The sequence below is a fragment of the Bos javanicus genome, chromosome 24 (assembly GCF_032452875.1).
Source record: "Bos javanicus breed banteng chromosome 24, ARS-OSU_banteng_1.0, whole genome shotgun sequence".
NCBI lineage: Eukaryota > Metazoa > Chordata > Mammalia > Artiodactyla > Bovidae > Bos > Bos javanicus.
In genome coordinates, this window is record NC_083891.1 from 59,245,470 (window position 1) to 59,260,561 (window position 15,092).

General features: G+C 37.8%; 1 protein-coding gene across 1 annotated transcript in view; it reads left to right on the forward strand.

Moving 5' to 3' along the window:
* Nucleotides 1-15,092, forward strand: part of LOC133237418 (glutamate decarboxylase 1-like) — a 66,891-nt gene that overhangs the window by 43,141 nt on the left and 8,658 nt on the right. The window contains exons 4-13 of the mRNA XM_061399443.1: nt 1,072-1,349; nt 3,653-3,743; nt 4,999-5,111; nt 5,434-5,549; nt 6,799-6,878; nt 9,384-9,438; nt 10,127-10,243; nt 11,043-11,107; nt 11,209-11,287; nt 14,373-14,522. Of these exons, the coding sequence (XP_061255427.1) occupies nt 1,072-1,349; nt 3,653-3,743; nt 4,999-5,111; nt 5,434-5,549; nt 6,799-6,878; nt 9,384-9,438; nt 10,127-10,243; nt 11,043-11,107; nt 11,209-11,287; nt 14,373-14,522 (1,144 nt within the window). The remainder of the gene's footprint in view (nt 1-1,071; nt 1,350-3,652; nt 3,744-4,998; nt 5,112-5,433; nt 5,550-6,798; nt 6,879-9,383; nt 9,439-10,126; nt 10,244-11,042; nt 11,108-11,208; nt 11,288-14,372; nt 14,523-15,092) is intronic.

Consider the following 15,092-nt stretch of genomic DNA (forward strand, 5'->3'; position numbering starts at 1 on the left):
TACTTAAATGTCAATACACATGGAAGGCACTTAAGGATCTTATCCTGTAGCAGGATTGTTATTTATAGTTAAAGATAACAGGTCTTCCCTAGTGGCTCAGACAGTCAAGAATCAAGTTGCAATGTAGGAAACCAGGGTTCAGTCCCTGAAGAAGGGAATGGCCATCCACTCCAGGATTCTTGCCTGGAGAATTCCTTGTGGGCTCCAGTCCATGGGGTCGCAAAGAGTCAGACATGACTGAGTGACTAACACTTTCACTTTACTTTCATGATAGGTCTTTATTATTAGATTATTAATCCTCTATGCTAAGCTGATATGAAGCTAACATGAGAGTTATATCATTGCTCTCTGTGTGGTGATAAAAGAACCTTACATAATTTCAGTAGAGTTCATGCTTCTCTCCAGTTTATCCCTCTCCACCAGAGATCACATGTAAATAAAAATTTCAAATGTTATGAGTTTTTTTGAGGCATCTACTTGATTACAGATTTGATTACAGTAATACATTTTATTAGCATATTTTAATAATTATAAATATTTTCTTTCTCAACTTAGATAGAAAACAGATGAGAAAAAAATCCATTCATCCTTGTCAATCAACTGACAAAGATGTGATAAAAGAAGCTCACGCTGAGAATGTAATGACTAATTTATCAAATGCTTATGCTTCAGGTATGAATGCTGTTAACAAATGTTATTTGTTTTATTTTTTTAATAAAATTCTATGTTATCTACATATTACTGAAGTCATTTTGATTTTCTTAAGATCTATAGACTAACTTTTATAAGTATACTTTAACTGACTTTTAAAAGTACAACTTACCAGCTCATTTTTGACGACAGTCAAATAAGGACCACCTGGTAGAGCTTAAAGGCCAATTAATTTCATGGCGTTAATCTAAAGTGGCTTACTTTTTGGTGAAAATTGTTATTCAGTGGGACTTCAAATGAAGATTATTTGTAGGATTTGGCCAGATGCTGCTTTATTTAACTATTTGGCATGGCCTTCAAATATCTTTAACTTTCTATGATCAAAATTCTATCTGATAATGAGTTTCTTTGACTGTTTAGAAACCGACCTTGTTGTTTATTTCTTTTTTCTCTAGATTTGTTGCCATCCAAGGAGGGCGAAGATTTAACAAAATGTTTTCTGCTGCGAGTGGTAAATATTCTTCTGCACTACATTGAGAAAACTTTCAGTGATAAGAGTAAAATATTGGACTTTCATCATCCTCATCAACTTCTTGAAGGTTTGGATGGGTTTGACTTAGAACTGTCTGACCATCCTGAATCTCTGGAGCAGTTGCTGGTTGATTGCACAGACACCTTAAAATATGGGGTAAAAACAGGTAATTTTTAAATTTGTTTGTCCGAACTGGAGACTGAATGAGTAGCCTTAAGTTTACATTTGCATTGAAAAATACCCTAATTTCATTCATTTTTATTTAAAACATTTGTCTAGTTTATTTTAAACTGGTATTTTCATATAGAATTGTTTATTAATTAACAGAGAAAGTAAACAAAATGATTTTGGTTTGGAGGGATATACCCCAATGGCAAATAACATACAGTTTTTATTTACCTTTTTCATTTTTTGCTTTATTTGATCATATTCATTACTGGATGCTTGATTTATTATCTCTGTACTTCAATAAAATATAGAACGCTAAAATTAGATATATGTATAATTTATATATACAGCCTATATTTTAGAAAGTGTTTTCTGATTAAAATGACATTATTGTAACTTAATTCTTAATCTCTTAAAACAATGGTACTTCCAGGAGCAAACAACATTTGAACAAAACTCTAGAGGCAAAACAGAGATTCACAAAGAGCTATCACACACATTATCTTTAAGATAGAGTGTAAAATTAGTGCCCAGAACAATCCATTGTGGAGCTAAGGAGGAGAAGCTTAATTTAAACTGAGTTCAATATAGATTGTTCAATTTGACAAGCAATGTTTGGTGATTCTTCCTTAATATAAAATTTTGAAAGATCATTATAAGAGGAACCTGATATTTTTATAGTTGAAATTATTTATCTTTTTTTGCTGCCTGTATTTTTAAAGAATTCTTTTCCATTATGGTTTCTTACAGGATATTGAATATCCTGTGCTGTACACTAGGACCTTGCTGTTTATCCATCCTACATGTAACAGGCTCCATCTGCTAACTCCAAACTCCCAAACCAGTTCATCCTCCACCCCCTCCCCCTTGGCGATCACAAGTCTGTTATCTGTGCTTGTGATCCTGTTTCTGTTTTGTAGATAAGCTTATCTGTGTCGTATTTTGGACTCCACATATTTGTTGTTCAGCCGCTAAGTTGTGTCTAACTCTGCGATCCCATGGGCTGGAGCACGCCAGGCTCCTCTGTCCTCTATTGTCTTCTGGAGTTTGCTCAAATCCATGTTCATTGAGTTTGTGATGCTCTCGAACTATCTCAGCCTCTGCCGCCCCCTTCTCCTTCTGCCCTCAATCTTTACCAGCATCACAGTCTTTTCCGATGTGTTGGCTCTTTGCATCAGGTAGCCAAAATAATGGGGCTTCAGCTTCAGCATCCGGAGAAGGCAATGGCATCCCACTCCAGTACTACTGCCTGGAAAATCCCATGGACGGAGGAGCCTGGTAGGCTGCAGTCCATGGGGTCACTAGGAGTCGGACACGACTGAGCGACTTCACTTTCACTCTTCACTTTCATGCATTGGAGAAGGAAATGGCAACCCACTCCAGTGTTCCTGCCTGGAGAATCCCAGGGAAGGGGGAGCCTGGTGGGCTGCCGTCTATGGGGTCGCACAGAGTCAGACACGACTGAAGCGATTTAGCAGCAGCAGCAGCAGCGGTGGCTTCAGCATTAGTTCTCCCAGTGAATAATCAGGGTTGATTTCCTTTGAGATTGACTGGTTTGACCTCCTTGCAGTCCAAGGCACTCTCGAGTCTCCTCCAGCACCACAGTTGGAAAGCGTCAGTTCTCTGGCACTCAGTCTTCTTTATGGTCCAGCTGTTTCTTGCTTAGTATGATAATCTCTAGGGACCTTCTATTTCACGCAAAAAATGTATAAGCAGCTTTGGAAGGAAAATTATTTCGTCTTCTAGGTGATCTTTCCCCCATCCACTGAGGTAGCTTCCCACACCCCACCCTCGGTCTTTCTACTTCAGTTGGGTTCCTCACTCTGGTATTTGAGCCCTTTCTCATTTTGGTGCCTTCTTACAGCTGCTCCTCCTCCTCCACTGTTTGGAAATAGACTTAAGACCTTCTCTGAAAGATCACTTCCTCCAAAAGCCTTCTCTGGAGACTGCCTCTCCTACTCCTGACCCCTTAGAAATGGTCTTATAACATCCTGATCCTTTGCTTTGTAATTTTTGCTTTTTACTGTACTTAATTGCATTTGTGTCATTATTTGATTATGCCTCCTTCTTTCAATAGTAAGTGAGATCCCCATGTAGCAGCTATGTCCACCCTGTATGACCGCTGGGCCCTAATACCCAGAACAGTCCCAGCATATGATAATCGCTCAGGAATGTTCACTGAATGAAATCGTGTACTCGATCCATAACACCTGTTCACTGAGAAACTGCTATGAAATTTAACCACATTTCAGCCGTGTGTTTACACTTTGACCCATGTGTGATTTTGTCTTTTTTCCCCAGGACATCCTCGCTATTTTAACCAGCTCTCCAGTGGGCTAGATGTGATTGGACTTGCAGGGGAATGGTTGACAGCCACTGCAAATACCAACATGTGAGTATCCTTCTGGGTCTAAGGGACGTGGGACTGTGAGACATGGAGCCAGGGTGTAGGTGTCAGTTGTTGAAGTTCCATTTTGCTGGACAGGATGTTTGCTCCATCGGAAACAAATACGTGATACCAGAAAGAAATGCAAAGATGGTTCCTGTTCCCTGGGGACATTTTAACGGGTCCTCTGGACTGTCTCTCCTCTCTAGAAACTCTTAGGATCTGAATTTCCTGGTAAATAGTAAAGTTCAGTTGATTAGTCTGAGTTATTAGTGTGCAGACTGGGAGTCCAGCTCCGGGACTGAAATCACTGCAATACTACCCAGAACAGCCCGGAGCATAGAATCCAAAAATGACACACGCCAGGATAGGAAAAGTTGCCTGAGTGTTAATTGGAACTTCAATCTGCTCAAAGGTGAAGAAAGTAAACTATTAAAGTTAAATCGAGCTCCAATGTGATTCCTTAAAAATTTTGACCTTTGTCAGAACAAAACTTGCAGGTATACGAAGTGAGATACACTGCTGTAATGTTTTGAAGTAAAATTAACTTTAGGGCAATGTATTTCAAGTTTAAAGGAATAGGGAAGTGATTGGACATGCAATTGGAAGGAACAGTCTGCCTCAGATGTTAATATATAACTATAATCAAAAGAGATAGCTGGTAGAAGTTTAAACTTTAAAACCAGGAACTAAACATTATGAGAAGTGACTGCTTCACTGTGTAGGAAAGCTGTGGTTTATTTTAACTGTTTAGTTGTCACGGGGATCTTAATGGTGCACAGGGTTTTATAAATGTGAAATGCATAGAAAAACAAGCTGCACAGTTTATTGCTAGTTTTAGTTTTCATTGCTTGATTGTAGCCCTTTATTTGAACACACATAGAGTAACACTTTGGAGAGCTTCTCTGATAGCTCAGTTGGTAAAGAATCCACCTGTAATGTAGGAGACCCTTAACGAACCTATATCGTTTGTGATATATAAAATGTGATGCATTTTATTACATAAAAATCATTTTACAAATCTTACTCCATTATTTGGAATCCTATTGCTGTGAAACAATCATTCTCTGTTCAAAGAAAATATAGATTTTTGGTTTAAGTAGAGAAATAGTAGAAAAATGCAAAGAGAAAGGATGTAAGAGATGGTTCTACACGTTTGAATTATTCTTTAGTCAACGTATGTGAATACCTAGCACATGATTTTATTTATCCTCTTCCATGTAATATAATTCACAGTGGAATTTCTATACATATATTATAGGTTTACCTATGAAATAGCTCCAGTATTTACTGTCATGGAAACAGTTCTTCTTAAGAAAATGTGTGGAATTATTGGCTGGAGAGAAACAGAAGCAGATGGAATATTTTCACCTGGTAAGAAAAAGGTTTATAAGTGAAAAGAAATAATAGAAGAAAGTAAAAATGTATTTAAATTAATATGATTGTTTTTGAGTCATTGAACTAATGTGAATGTTTATAAACCATATTGTTGGCTATAATCATAAACAAAGTTTTTTGAAATCTAAAAGTTGTGGATTTTGCTGTTTGTGATTTCTTTAATACTTTCAAGGAAGACTATTTTAAAAATGACATCAGTAATTTGGCACCATTTTACTTTCAGAAAACTCTCAAATCGTCTCAATCAACATTTCAGATTTTTGAAATTAGATTAACAGTCACAATTTCTTTTCCATAGGTGGGAGTATATCAAACCTCTATGGTATATTAGTAGCTCGTTATAAGCAATATCCAGAGATAAAAGCAAGAGGCATGGCAGTCCTTCCGTGCATTGTATTGTTTGTTTCTGAACAAGTAAGTATCAAGTCTAGATTTTTCTAAGCTTTAAGAATCTTCTAAGATATACCGATAAAGTAATTTAAACATTGAGAATATTAGCTTCACTTTTATGGTAAAAACACTCTGTAATCTCTGTTTGGATCTATATATTGATATTGGAAAGGAGAAAAACAACTTTCCAGCCTATACAGACTATATAGATTAGCAATACAAATAATTCAGGAAAATTTTATTTCAATATAGGAGAAACTAACAGAAAAAAGATATGATTGTAAATGTAAAACATTCTGCTATCTTTACCAAAAAACAATCATTAAGTGGGATTTGCCTGCAATGCAGGAGACTTGGGTTCCTGATCCAGCAACTGAACCCTAGTCTCCTGCATTGCAGGCGGATTCTTTACCACTGAGCCACCAGGCAAATCCCACTGCTGCATACTTAATGTAATTTACTATAAAACAATACAATCAAAGATACTTGTTTATAAATGTCATTTTTATCATTTGACATATACTTTTTCAATATTATGAGCAAATAAGCTGAAATCCCATAATGTCATTTAAAAAAAAAACATTTCCTGTTTAATCTATGTATTGATATTCTCCATTGAAAGGAAAACATCATAAGGGTTTTAAATTTCCCTTTTCTCTCATATATGTGGTCTTTTCCAGGCAGCTAAAAATTACCCAGGAATAGTTTATCTTTGAGCTGTCACCTCCATCTTACTGATTCTGTTTATATTATCAAACTATGCCATGAGATAGTAGTCACCCAGAAGGCAAGAAATCAAATTTGATATCAAAGTTAAAATTAAAAACTACAAGCAGAGGAAAAATTGATTCCTTTCTTTAGGCCTCTCTTAAAAAAAAATTGCAAATTCAAGACTTAAAGCTGTCCATAACTTGCAAGGATTTACCTGGAGGATATTGTCAGTAAATGTATAAGTGACACGATTCATGTGGATACAGAAAACTAGAATAAGAATCACAGTCCTGTGTTTAAAGTGTTGTCTGAGTGACAGCGCCTCCTAGAAAGAGGTGCTACAGCCTTCTTCATCTCAACTAACGTCATGGTAAGGGTCTGGAAGTATGCCTTGAGAACCTCACTTCTATATGTGTGTGTGTGTATATATGTACATGTATTTATATATGCACAAATCCATTCAGAGGTATGCATATATGCCCTAATTTGAGTGATGCACTAGTGTAAGTGATGATTTAAGGCAGGAAAATTAATGCCTTTCCTGTTTTCATTTTTGCCCAAGGGTCATTATTCCATAAAAAAGGCTGCAGCAACTCTTGGTATTGGAACAGATAATGTAATTGAAGTAAAATGTGATGAAAGGTATGTTTCTTAACAGTCTCAAGATTTTTATTATCATTATGCTTCATATAAAGATTAAAACCCCATTTTTCTATTATCCCAATTTTTAGCAAGAATATTTTCCCAGATTAGTTTCAATAATTTTAACTGGAAGTAATTATGAAAGAAACACCAAAGTTATCCTATACAGTATCCTATACTGAATATAGTCCTATACAAGTGAGAGTGTCTCATACCTTTTCTTTGTTAAGTATATTGAAGTAGCAGTATAATGATGTCTGGAGACGAAAAATTCAGATGCATCAGAAATCTACAGAGTAAAAATATATTTCCACTTCTCTTGAAATGAATAAACTATATTATAAATACATATATTCTGGAAGATCATTTTGATGCATATTAAATATATGTATACATCTCAAGTTCTGTGTTACAATCTGCAACTTATTTTGTAAATTTTTTTGGCTTTAGAGTATATCTTAGAAACCTTAGCCTGTGAATGTATACAGACTTTCCTTATTCTTTTTTAATTATTTTGGAGTTTTCCATTTTGTAAATATAATTTCACGTATCTTATTTAAAAGGTTTTCACCTAGATTTAAGTATTTAAAGACAATGATTAAATGAATGTGTGTGTGTGTGTGTGTGTGTGCTCAGTCGTGTCTGACTCTGACCCCATGGACTGTAGCCTGCCAAGCTCCTCTGTCCATGGAATTTTCCAGGCAAGAATACTAGAGTGGGTTGCCATTTCCTCTTGAAGAGATGTTCCTGACCCAGGGATTGAATCTGAGTCTTTTGGGTCTCCTGCATTGGCAGGTGGATTCTTTACCACTCACAGTACCTGGGAAGCCCTGATTTAATGAATATAATTATACAAGTATACTTGAGTGTCTATATTTGAATATTTCTCACATAAATCCCTAGAAGTTCAATTACAGGTTCAAAGATTGTCTGCACTTTAAATTTCATATAGATTTTTATTTGCCCTTCAAATATTTTTGAGTTAACTGATGCTTATCTACTGGGAGAAACTTGAATATTATCAATACTTCTGTACTTGAAAATTCTGATAAATGAAGATGACCTTCAGTTGTTTGGAACTATGTATGTCTAGTATACTGACCAACCAGCTGTGTGTTACAGCAATATGTCTGTTCATTTTCATTTGCCAATTTTTTATTGGTAGTTTATTATTTATTGGCTTGTAAAAATATTTATATATTGAGATATTTTTAAATGTAAAATATATGAATATAGAACATTTTGCAAATATGCTTTATAAGTTTGTCATTCTATATGTATTTCAAGTTGTTTGGTTTTCTTTATATAAACCCTGTACATTTGCTGAGAATCTCTTTCCCAGATATTTTGTATCTGTTTTTACTACTATGAATAGGATATGTTCTATGTTTATTAAGAACAATTAGTTTAAAAAAAAATAGGAACCTAATTTACTACTGTAACCCTCCCATTGCTCAACATTCTTATAGTTTTCAAAAGTTTTTCAATAAGCAATGTTAGGTATTCCAGGTGTACAACCATATGTACTTGAATTAGGGATTTTTCTTATTTTCGTTTCTGTATATCATCTATTATCATCATGATTACCTCCCTAGATAACAGGTATTTCTTCAGAAAAAGGATGCTGTAATATTGATGGTGATAGGCATTCTTACTTGATTCCGGACTTTAAGAGGAATGCTTACAAGAAGAGGGTGTTTCAGTCTGATAACGGGGTGGAGCAGGAAGATACTGGCTTTTGTTTTTTTGTCCCAGAAATTTGCTGTGAAGAAAAATGTGAGACCACCTGAATTTTTGCCACATTCCCCCCAACAATTTGTATCTTTGATTTTTATGTCTTAATGCCAAGAAGTCCTTATGAAAGTGAAAGTCACTCAGTCATGTCCGACTCTTTGTGACCCCATGGACTATACAGGCCAGAATACTGGAGTGGGTACCTGTTCCCTTCTCCTGGGAATCTTCCCAACCCAGGGATTGAACCCAGGTCTCCCACATTGCAGGCGGATTCTTTACCAGCTGAGCCACAAAGGAAATCCAAGAACATTGGAGTGGGTAGCTTATCCCTTCTCGAGGGGATCTTCCCGGCCCAGGAATCAAACTACTGGGGGTCTCCTGCATTGCAGGTGGGTTCTTTACCAACTGAGCTATCAGGGAAGCCCTAAGAAGTCTTTATAATTAGAGGTTAATCATTAGAGAAAAAAAGGAAGAAAGAAAAGGAAGGAAGAAAACCATTATGTATCTTAGAAAAATCAGAATCTTCTGATATGTAAATAATGCAGATTTTAAGATGATTGAATAGTAAACTTAGCTTCCTTTAATTCAAATAACATGATATTTTATCTTGGTTTTAGGGAACTGCTTATTGCTTGTTTTCCACACCTATAAATACCTTTGGGAGTCACTAAAAACTAATTTTTTAATCTTGAATATTATTAATTCTTCTAACTGGTAGAATCGATATGTTTATTCACTCATAAGAAAACAATGTGTATTTGACTTTTTAAGGGGAAAGATGATTCCAGCTGAGTTAGAGAAAAATATATTACAAGCTAAAAGAAAGGTAAGTTCTGAAGTTCCATATTTAACTTGCAAATGCATCTTTATTTTCTTTACTGACTTTCATTAGTGGCAAGCAACTGATAAGAACTGCTACAGGAAATAAAGTAATCTCTAAATGTAGGAAATTTCTTCTAAAGCTGAAGTGAAATAATTAAATGACATTGCAATATTTCCCTGACCATTATGTTCCTGTTAAATATCAAAAGACAAGTTATCACCAAAAGTAAATAAAGTGGTTTATTTACTACTAAAGGAGTTTAGTCGTCTTTATTGTTGTGGTATGATCTTCTGAAAATAAATTCAGAGAGAAATAACAATAAATGGGACTCAGAGGCAATGGTATTTGTTCATCTTATGGTTAAGCTACTTTTTCCATTACTGTAGGTGCCTCTAAATATTTGAAGTTATTAGTTATCTAATGTCCTTAGTCAGGGGCTTCCCTGGTCGCTCAGCAGTAAAGAATCCGCCTGCCAGTTCAGGAGACATGGGTTCAACCCCTGAGTTGAGAAGATTGGCTGGAGTAGAAAACAGCAACCCACTCCAGTGTTCTTGTCTGGGAAATCCCATGGAAAGAGGAATCTGGTGGGCTATAGTCTGTGGGGTTGCAAAAGATTCGAATGTGAGTTAGCAGCTAAACAACAACGGGCTTCCTGAGATTGTAAGAATGATGCAGCTTTTGTCCTCCCCAGGGCCAGACTCCTTTCTGTGTTGTGGCCACAGCTGGCAGCACCGTGTTCGGGGCCTTCGACCCGCTCCATGACATCGCAGATATTTGTGAGACACACAAGCTCTGGATGCATGTGGATGTAAGTCATGTCCTAGAGTCTGGCTCATAATTTCCCTTTTTAAAAAATGTTACCTGTGAACAATCCTCATAATTTCTTAACTGACATTACTAGCAAGACCAAAATTTCTCTGTAACTCTAATTTTTATAATGAATAAATATCAAGAAAAAATAGTCTCATTTGCATAAATTACCTTAAAATAGACAATGCACTACCATAGAAAGAGCTATGTATGTATCAATATTTTTTTAAAAGTCTAAATGCCTATCAATATTCAACCAACAATTTAGAAGATCAATTTGAAGAAAGAGTTAAACCTGATTTTAAATCAAAGAAACTTAGCCCCTTACTCTAATATATATTTCTTAATTAATAGCTGTTATGGAAGTCAAAACTTTTGATGTTATTAGTATAATGACTTTGTGCAAAAATGTCTTTGGCTTTGATTAGAGTTGGACAAATGTAAAGTTATATAATATGGTAGATATTTTAATTTTTCTGTAGTATTGCCAAATCTGATGCCAACTTTTAAAAAATTCTGTCTCTGGAAATTATACAGAAGGTGTCTCTTTGCATTAGTTATCAATAGAGACCTAAACCTTTACTATGTCATGAAGAGATAATGAGAATTCCTAGGAGGAAAATTTTAAATGCATGGTTCTTTTAAGTGAGACAATTATAGCCAAGTTTGTAATTATCTAGTATAGCAATTAAATCCTCATCAACTTTTGAAATAAATATAACATAGGAAAGAGCAGTCAGTGCTATGTAAAAAGAAATCGTTAATGTAAACACACAAATCCTTTGTGTCCACTGTAGGCAGCTTGGGGAGGTGGATTGCTGTTGTCCAGAAAGCATTCCTGTAAACTCAGTGGCATTGAAAGGTGAGAACTGGGCCGCTGCTCATGCAAGTGGAAGGGCCTCTTCGGGCTTCTGTTTGTCTCCTTAGCCCGTGAGCACTAACAGGACTTGTTTTATTGCCTAGGGCCGACTCCGTGACCTGGAACCCCCACAAACTCATGGGTGTGCCCCTTCAGTGCTCTGCTGTCCTGACCCGGGAAAAAGTAAATGATCTCTGTTTTCGAGTAGTGATGTGATGGAGACCTTGGTCATGACTAGGTTCATTGTGCATGTTCAAAACCAAAATCATTATGGCCTCATTGAATTCATGTAGTGCAGGACCCTTTGGCCTGTAGAGGAAAGCTGCTCCTTAATTAGCAACCACGGGGCTTCCCTAGTGGCTCAAATGGTAAAGAATCTGCCTGCAATGTGGGAGACCCAGGTTCGATCCCTGGGTCAGGAAGATCCCCTGGAGAAGGAAATGGCAACCCACTCCAGTACTCTTTCCTGGAGAATCCCATGGGCAGAGTGCATGGAGTCGCAAAGAGGCAGACATGACTGAGCAGCTAACACTGGCAGTGGGTAACTAAAGTGTCACAAAACCCCGTGGTGTAGGGCCCCAGGTAGTAAGTTAATGTGTGGATGAGATCAGGGATAAGACAATAGACAGTGGTGAGAAACAGAATAGGTGATAGAAAATGTGGTCACTCGTGACCTCCCTTCTAAACACACCGTGAACAAAGGTAAGGTCTCTTTGGAGTCAGATTTGGCCTGCTGACCAATTTGTTACCTCAGAGAGTAAGGCCAAAATAAGACTTGTTTTAAGTAGGGATAACTATCAGTAACGATGATGTACGTTTAGCATAAAAAGCAAAAAATTATGGGTTGTATGAAATTATTTTTTGCTTATAAGTTTGTGTGTTTTATCTCTGCCAATAGTACATGTAATGCTCCGTAAGGAGATAAGCCCATGATCTCCTGCAAGAAGAGATACAATTACAAAGTTCAACTTGAATATTCCCTGTCTCTGCTTAGCTGTCAGAGGGGCAGACACACTTCACGTGGCTATCATTTATAGCTTTGTTTTCTTTCTCTCTTACTCACAAGCAATCCAGTGATTTGAATTTAAAAATAGAGTGCTTGTCTTCCCATTATCAACTGCCTGACCTGGTACTCCCCACTTTCTGCTGAGCGTTAAATACACGCCTCTTCTTCCCTAGCTCTAAGACAGTCTTTGTTCTCTCCTAACCCGAGGCGTTCTCAGCAATTCAGGCTGGAGCCGTTGGCTCTGCTCCAGCTTCTGCTCAGTTGGCTGCGTGGCGACAACCCCTCCACTTTGCTGTCGGGTCTCCAGTCCACTTGCAGATTTCTGGTACTTTTATGTTTAGGGCTCAAAAACAAATTTTCTGCAGTCTTTCTTCATTTCTTCACTCAGTGACTATGTCGAAGTAGCCCTGCCCTTCTCTGCTCAGCCTCCTACAACCCAGACTGTAAACTCAACAAGGCTAGAGTTTTTCCTTACTACAAATCCACAGTCCCAGCACACAGTATGACAGATTTTAGGTGCTTATTTTTCACCTTAGAGGCTTCCCAGGTGGCACAACAGTCTAAAGCATCCACCTGCCAATGCAGGAGATGCCAGAGATGTGGGTTCAGTCCCTGGCTTAGGAAGATCCCTGGAAAAGGGAATGACAACCGACTGCAGTATTCTTGCCTGGGAAATCTCATCGACACAGGAGCCTGGTGGGCTATAGTCCACGGGGTTGCAAAGAGTCAGACTCAACCGAGCACACACACAGTCTTTATCTAAGAACTATAGTTAAAACTCACATTGTTTACACTGTTTTAAAATATTTTAGTTCCTAGTTCCTGACAAAATATTAAAGTCCAGGTTTGAAGTAAACTACAGGGAAAATATTTCTCTGTGTACATTGGACCCTGTGGTGTGTAGCGTGTTAGTCATTCAGTCACGTCCAGTTCTTTGTGACCCCGTGGACTGTAGCCCTCCTCTGTCCGTGAAATTCTCCTGAGCCAGACGGTAAAGAATCTAAGAATCTGCCTGCAGTGCAGGAGACACAGGAGCCATGGGTCAGTCCCTGGGTTGGGAAGATCCCCTGGAGAAGAGAAGGCTATCCACTCTGGTATTCTTCTACTTTAATATTTTGTTAGATAGGAGCTGGAGACTAAAATATTTTAAAACAGTGTATGTAGTATACATATATACATATATGTAGTATATTGTGTATACACACACACACACAAAGTCCTCTCCTTTGCAAGGTATCGTTTCTTCTCTATTTCACCCCAGTCCTTCAAATCTTATCACCAGTTGTGATCCTTTCCTTAGACCCATAAGCCGCTCCAAAATAAGAGTGTGAGTTTTCTTCCCTTGGAAATTGGATTGCCACAGACTCCCAGACGAACTACCCTCTTGTCTCAAACTTAGCACTGTACAGATATATGATCTTGAAAATTCCTTACCGTGGTGAACTTTCTGTCTCTTCAATCTATAAAAATGATATAACAGTAGCACTTACGCCCTAAGTCTTCCATGAGGATCAGATGGTATATTTGTGATGTCTCCAGCATATAATAGGCACGTGATAAATATGTTCTTATTTGCTTCATATTCAAAAGGTTATAGTTGGTATAGATTTAAACTCTACCCAGTCAGTGCGCACAGGTTTAGCCTTTGTTATGCTGTGGCAATGCATATCTTTTGAGAAAAGCCTCTTTTCATCTGGTTGATGGAAACATTTCTTTTTTCTAGTGGTTATTATTTAATCATTCAAAAGGAGTATTTCTCCATTCTTCAACACCAAGGAGGAATGTTTTCAACACCTTTTATGTAAGAGGAAATGGCTAGGAAAGGGCAAAATTAAATAAATGGACTGTTTTATTCTCTGCCTCCCGTGGCCATCAGAGCCGTTTGCTTGACTGGTGTCTAAACGGTTGATTCATGAGAAAGTGTAGTTAAAATGAACCAGGCACTCAATTCTAATTAACTTCAATGCAGGCTGGTCACATAATTTCAAAAGAGCAGCGAAACTTCAAGGTTTTTAAGAAACGTTAAAGAAATATAGACAACTGGTAATCTAATTACACCATCTACTGTTCCAGCTAAATCCAAAGAACAACTGAATCCATGAAAATCCTAAGAAAGTAACATTTTTATATAAAATAAACAAAAGTTCTATTTAAATGTGCCTGTAAGGTAGAAATGCTAAGTGAACTGAAATGAATAAGTGGTTGTGGCTTCTTACTGAGATGTGGATGGCTTACACAGTAGATGTATCGTCCCTTTTTCAGGGTCTTCTGGGAGCGTGCAACCAGATGCAGGCTGAATACCTCTTCCAGCCTGATAAAGTCTACAATATTAACTTTGACACCGGGGATAAGACGATTCAATGCGGCCGACATGTCGATGTCTTTAAGCTCTGGTTAATGTGGAAGGCAAAGGTAGGAATTTGCCATCTTTTATTAGGTCCTATGTACTTGGATACCCGATGTAACTAGTTCCATATTTTAGAGCTTACTTTGGATGTCTTTCCCCAAATTATAGTCCTTTTATTTTATTAAGTGTTTCCCTTTTTTGAAGTTTATTTATTTGTGTTTGGCTGTGCTGGGTCTTCACCGCTGCGCAGGCTTTTCTTTAGTTGCAGCGAAGCGGGGCTGCGCTCTAGTTCCGGGGCTTCTCCCGGCAGTGTCCTCTCTGGCTGCAGAGCGCAGGCTCTGGGGCGCATGGGGCTTCGGTCGGTGCGGCGCGGGGCCCGGTAGCTGCAGTTCGCAGGCTCCAGAGCACAGGCGCAGTAGACGTGGCACACGGGCTTATTTGCTCCGCGGCAGGTGGGATCTCCCCAGATCAGGGACTGAATCCCTGTCTCCTACGTTCGCAGGAGGGTTCTTTACCCTTGAGCCCCCAGAGAAGCCCTATGGTCCTTTTATTTTGTTAAACTTCTGTCGAGGAAACTGCTCTAACTGCAAAGGCAAGCTTCGTTCTGAGCTCGAAATTCTACTGAGGTGGAGAAG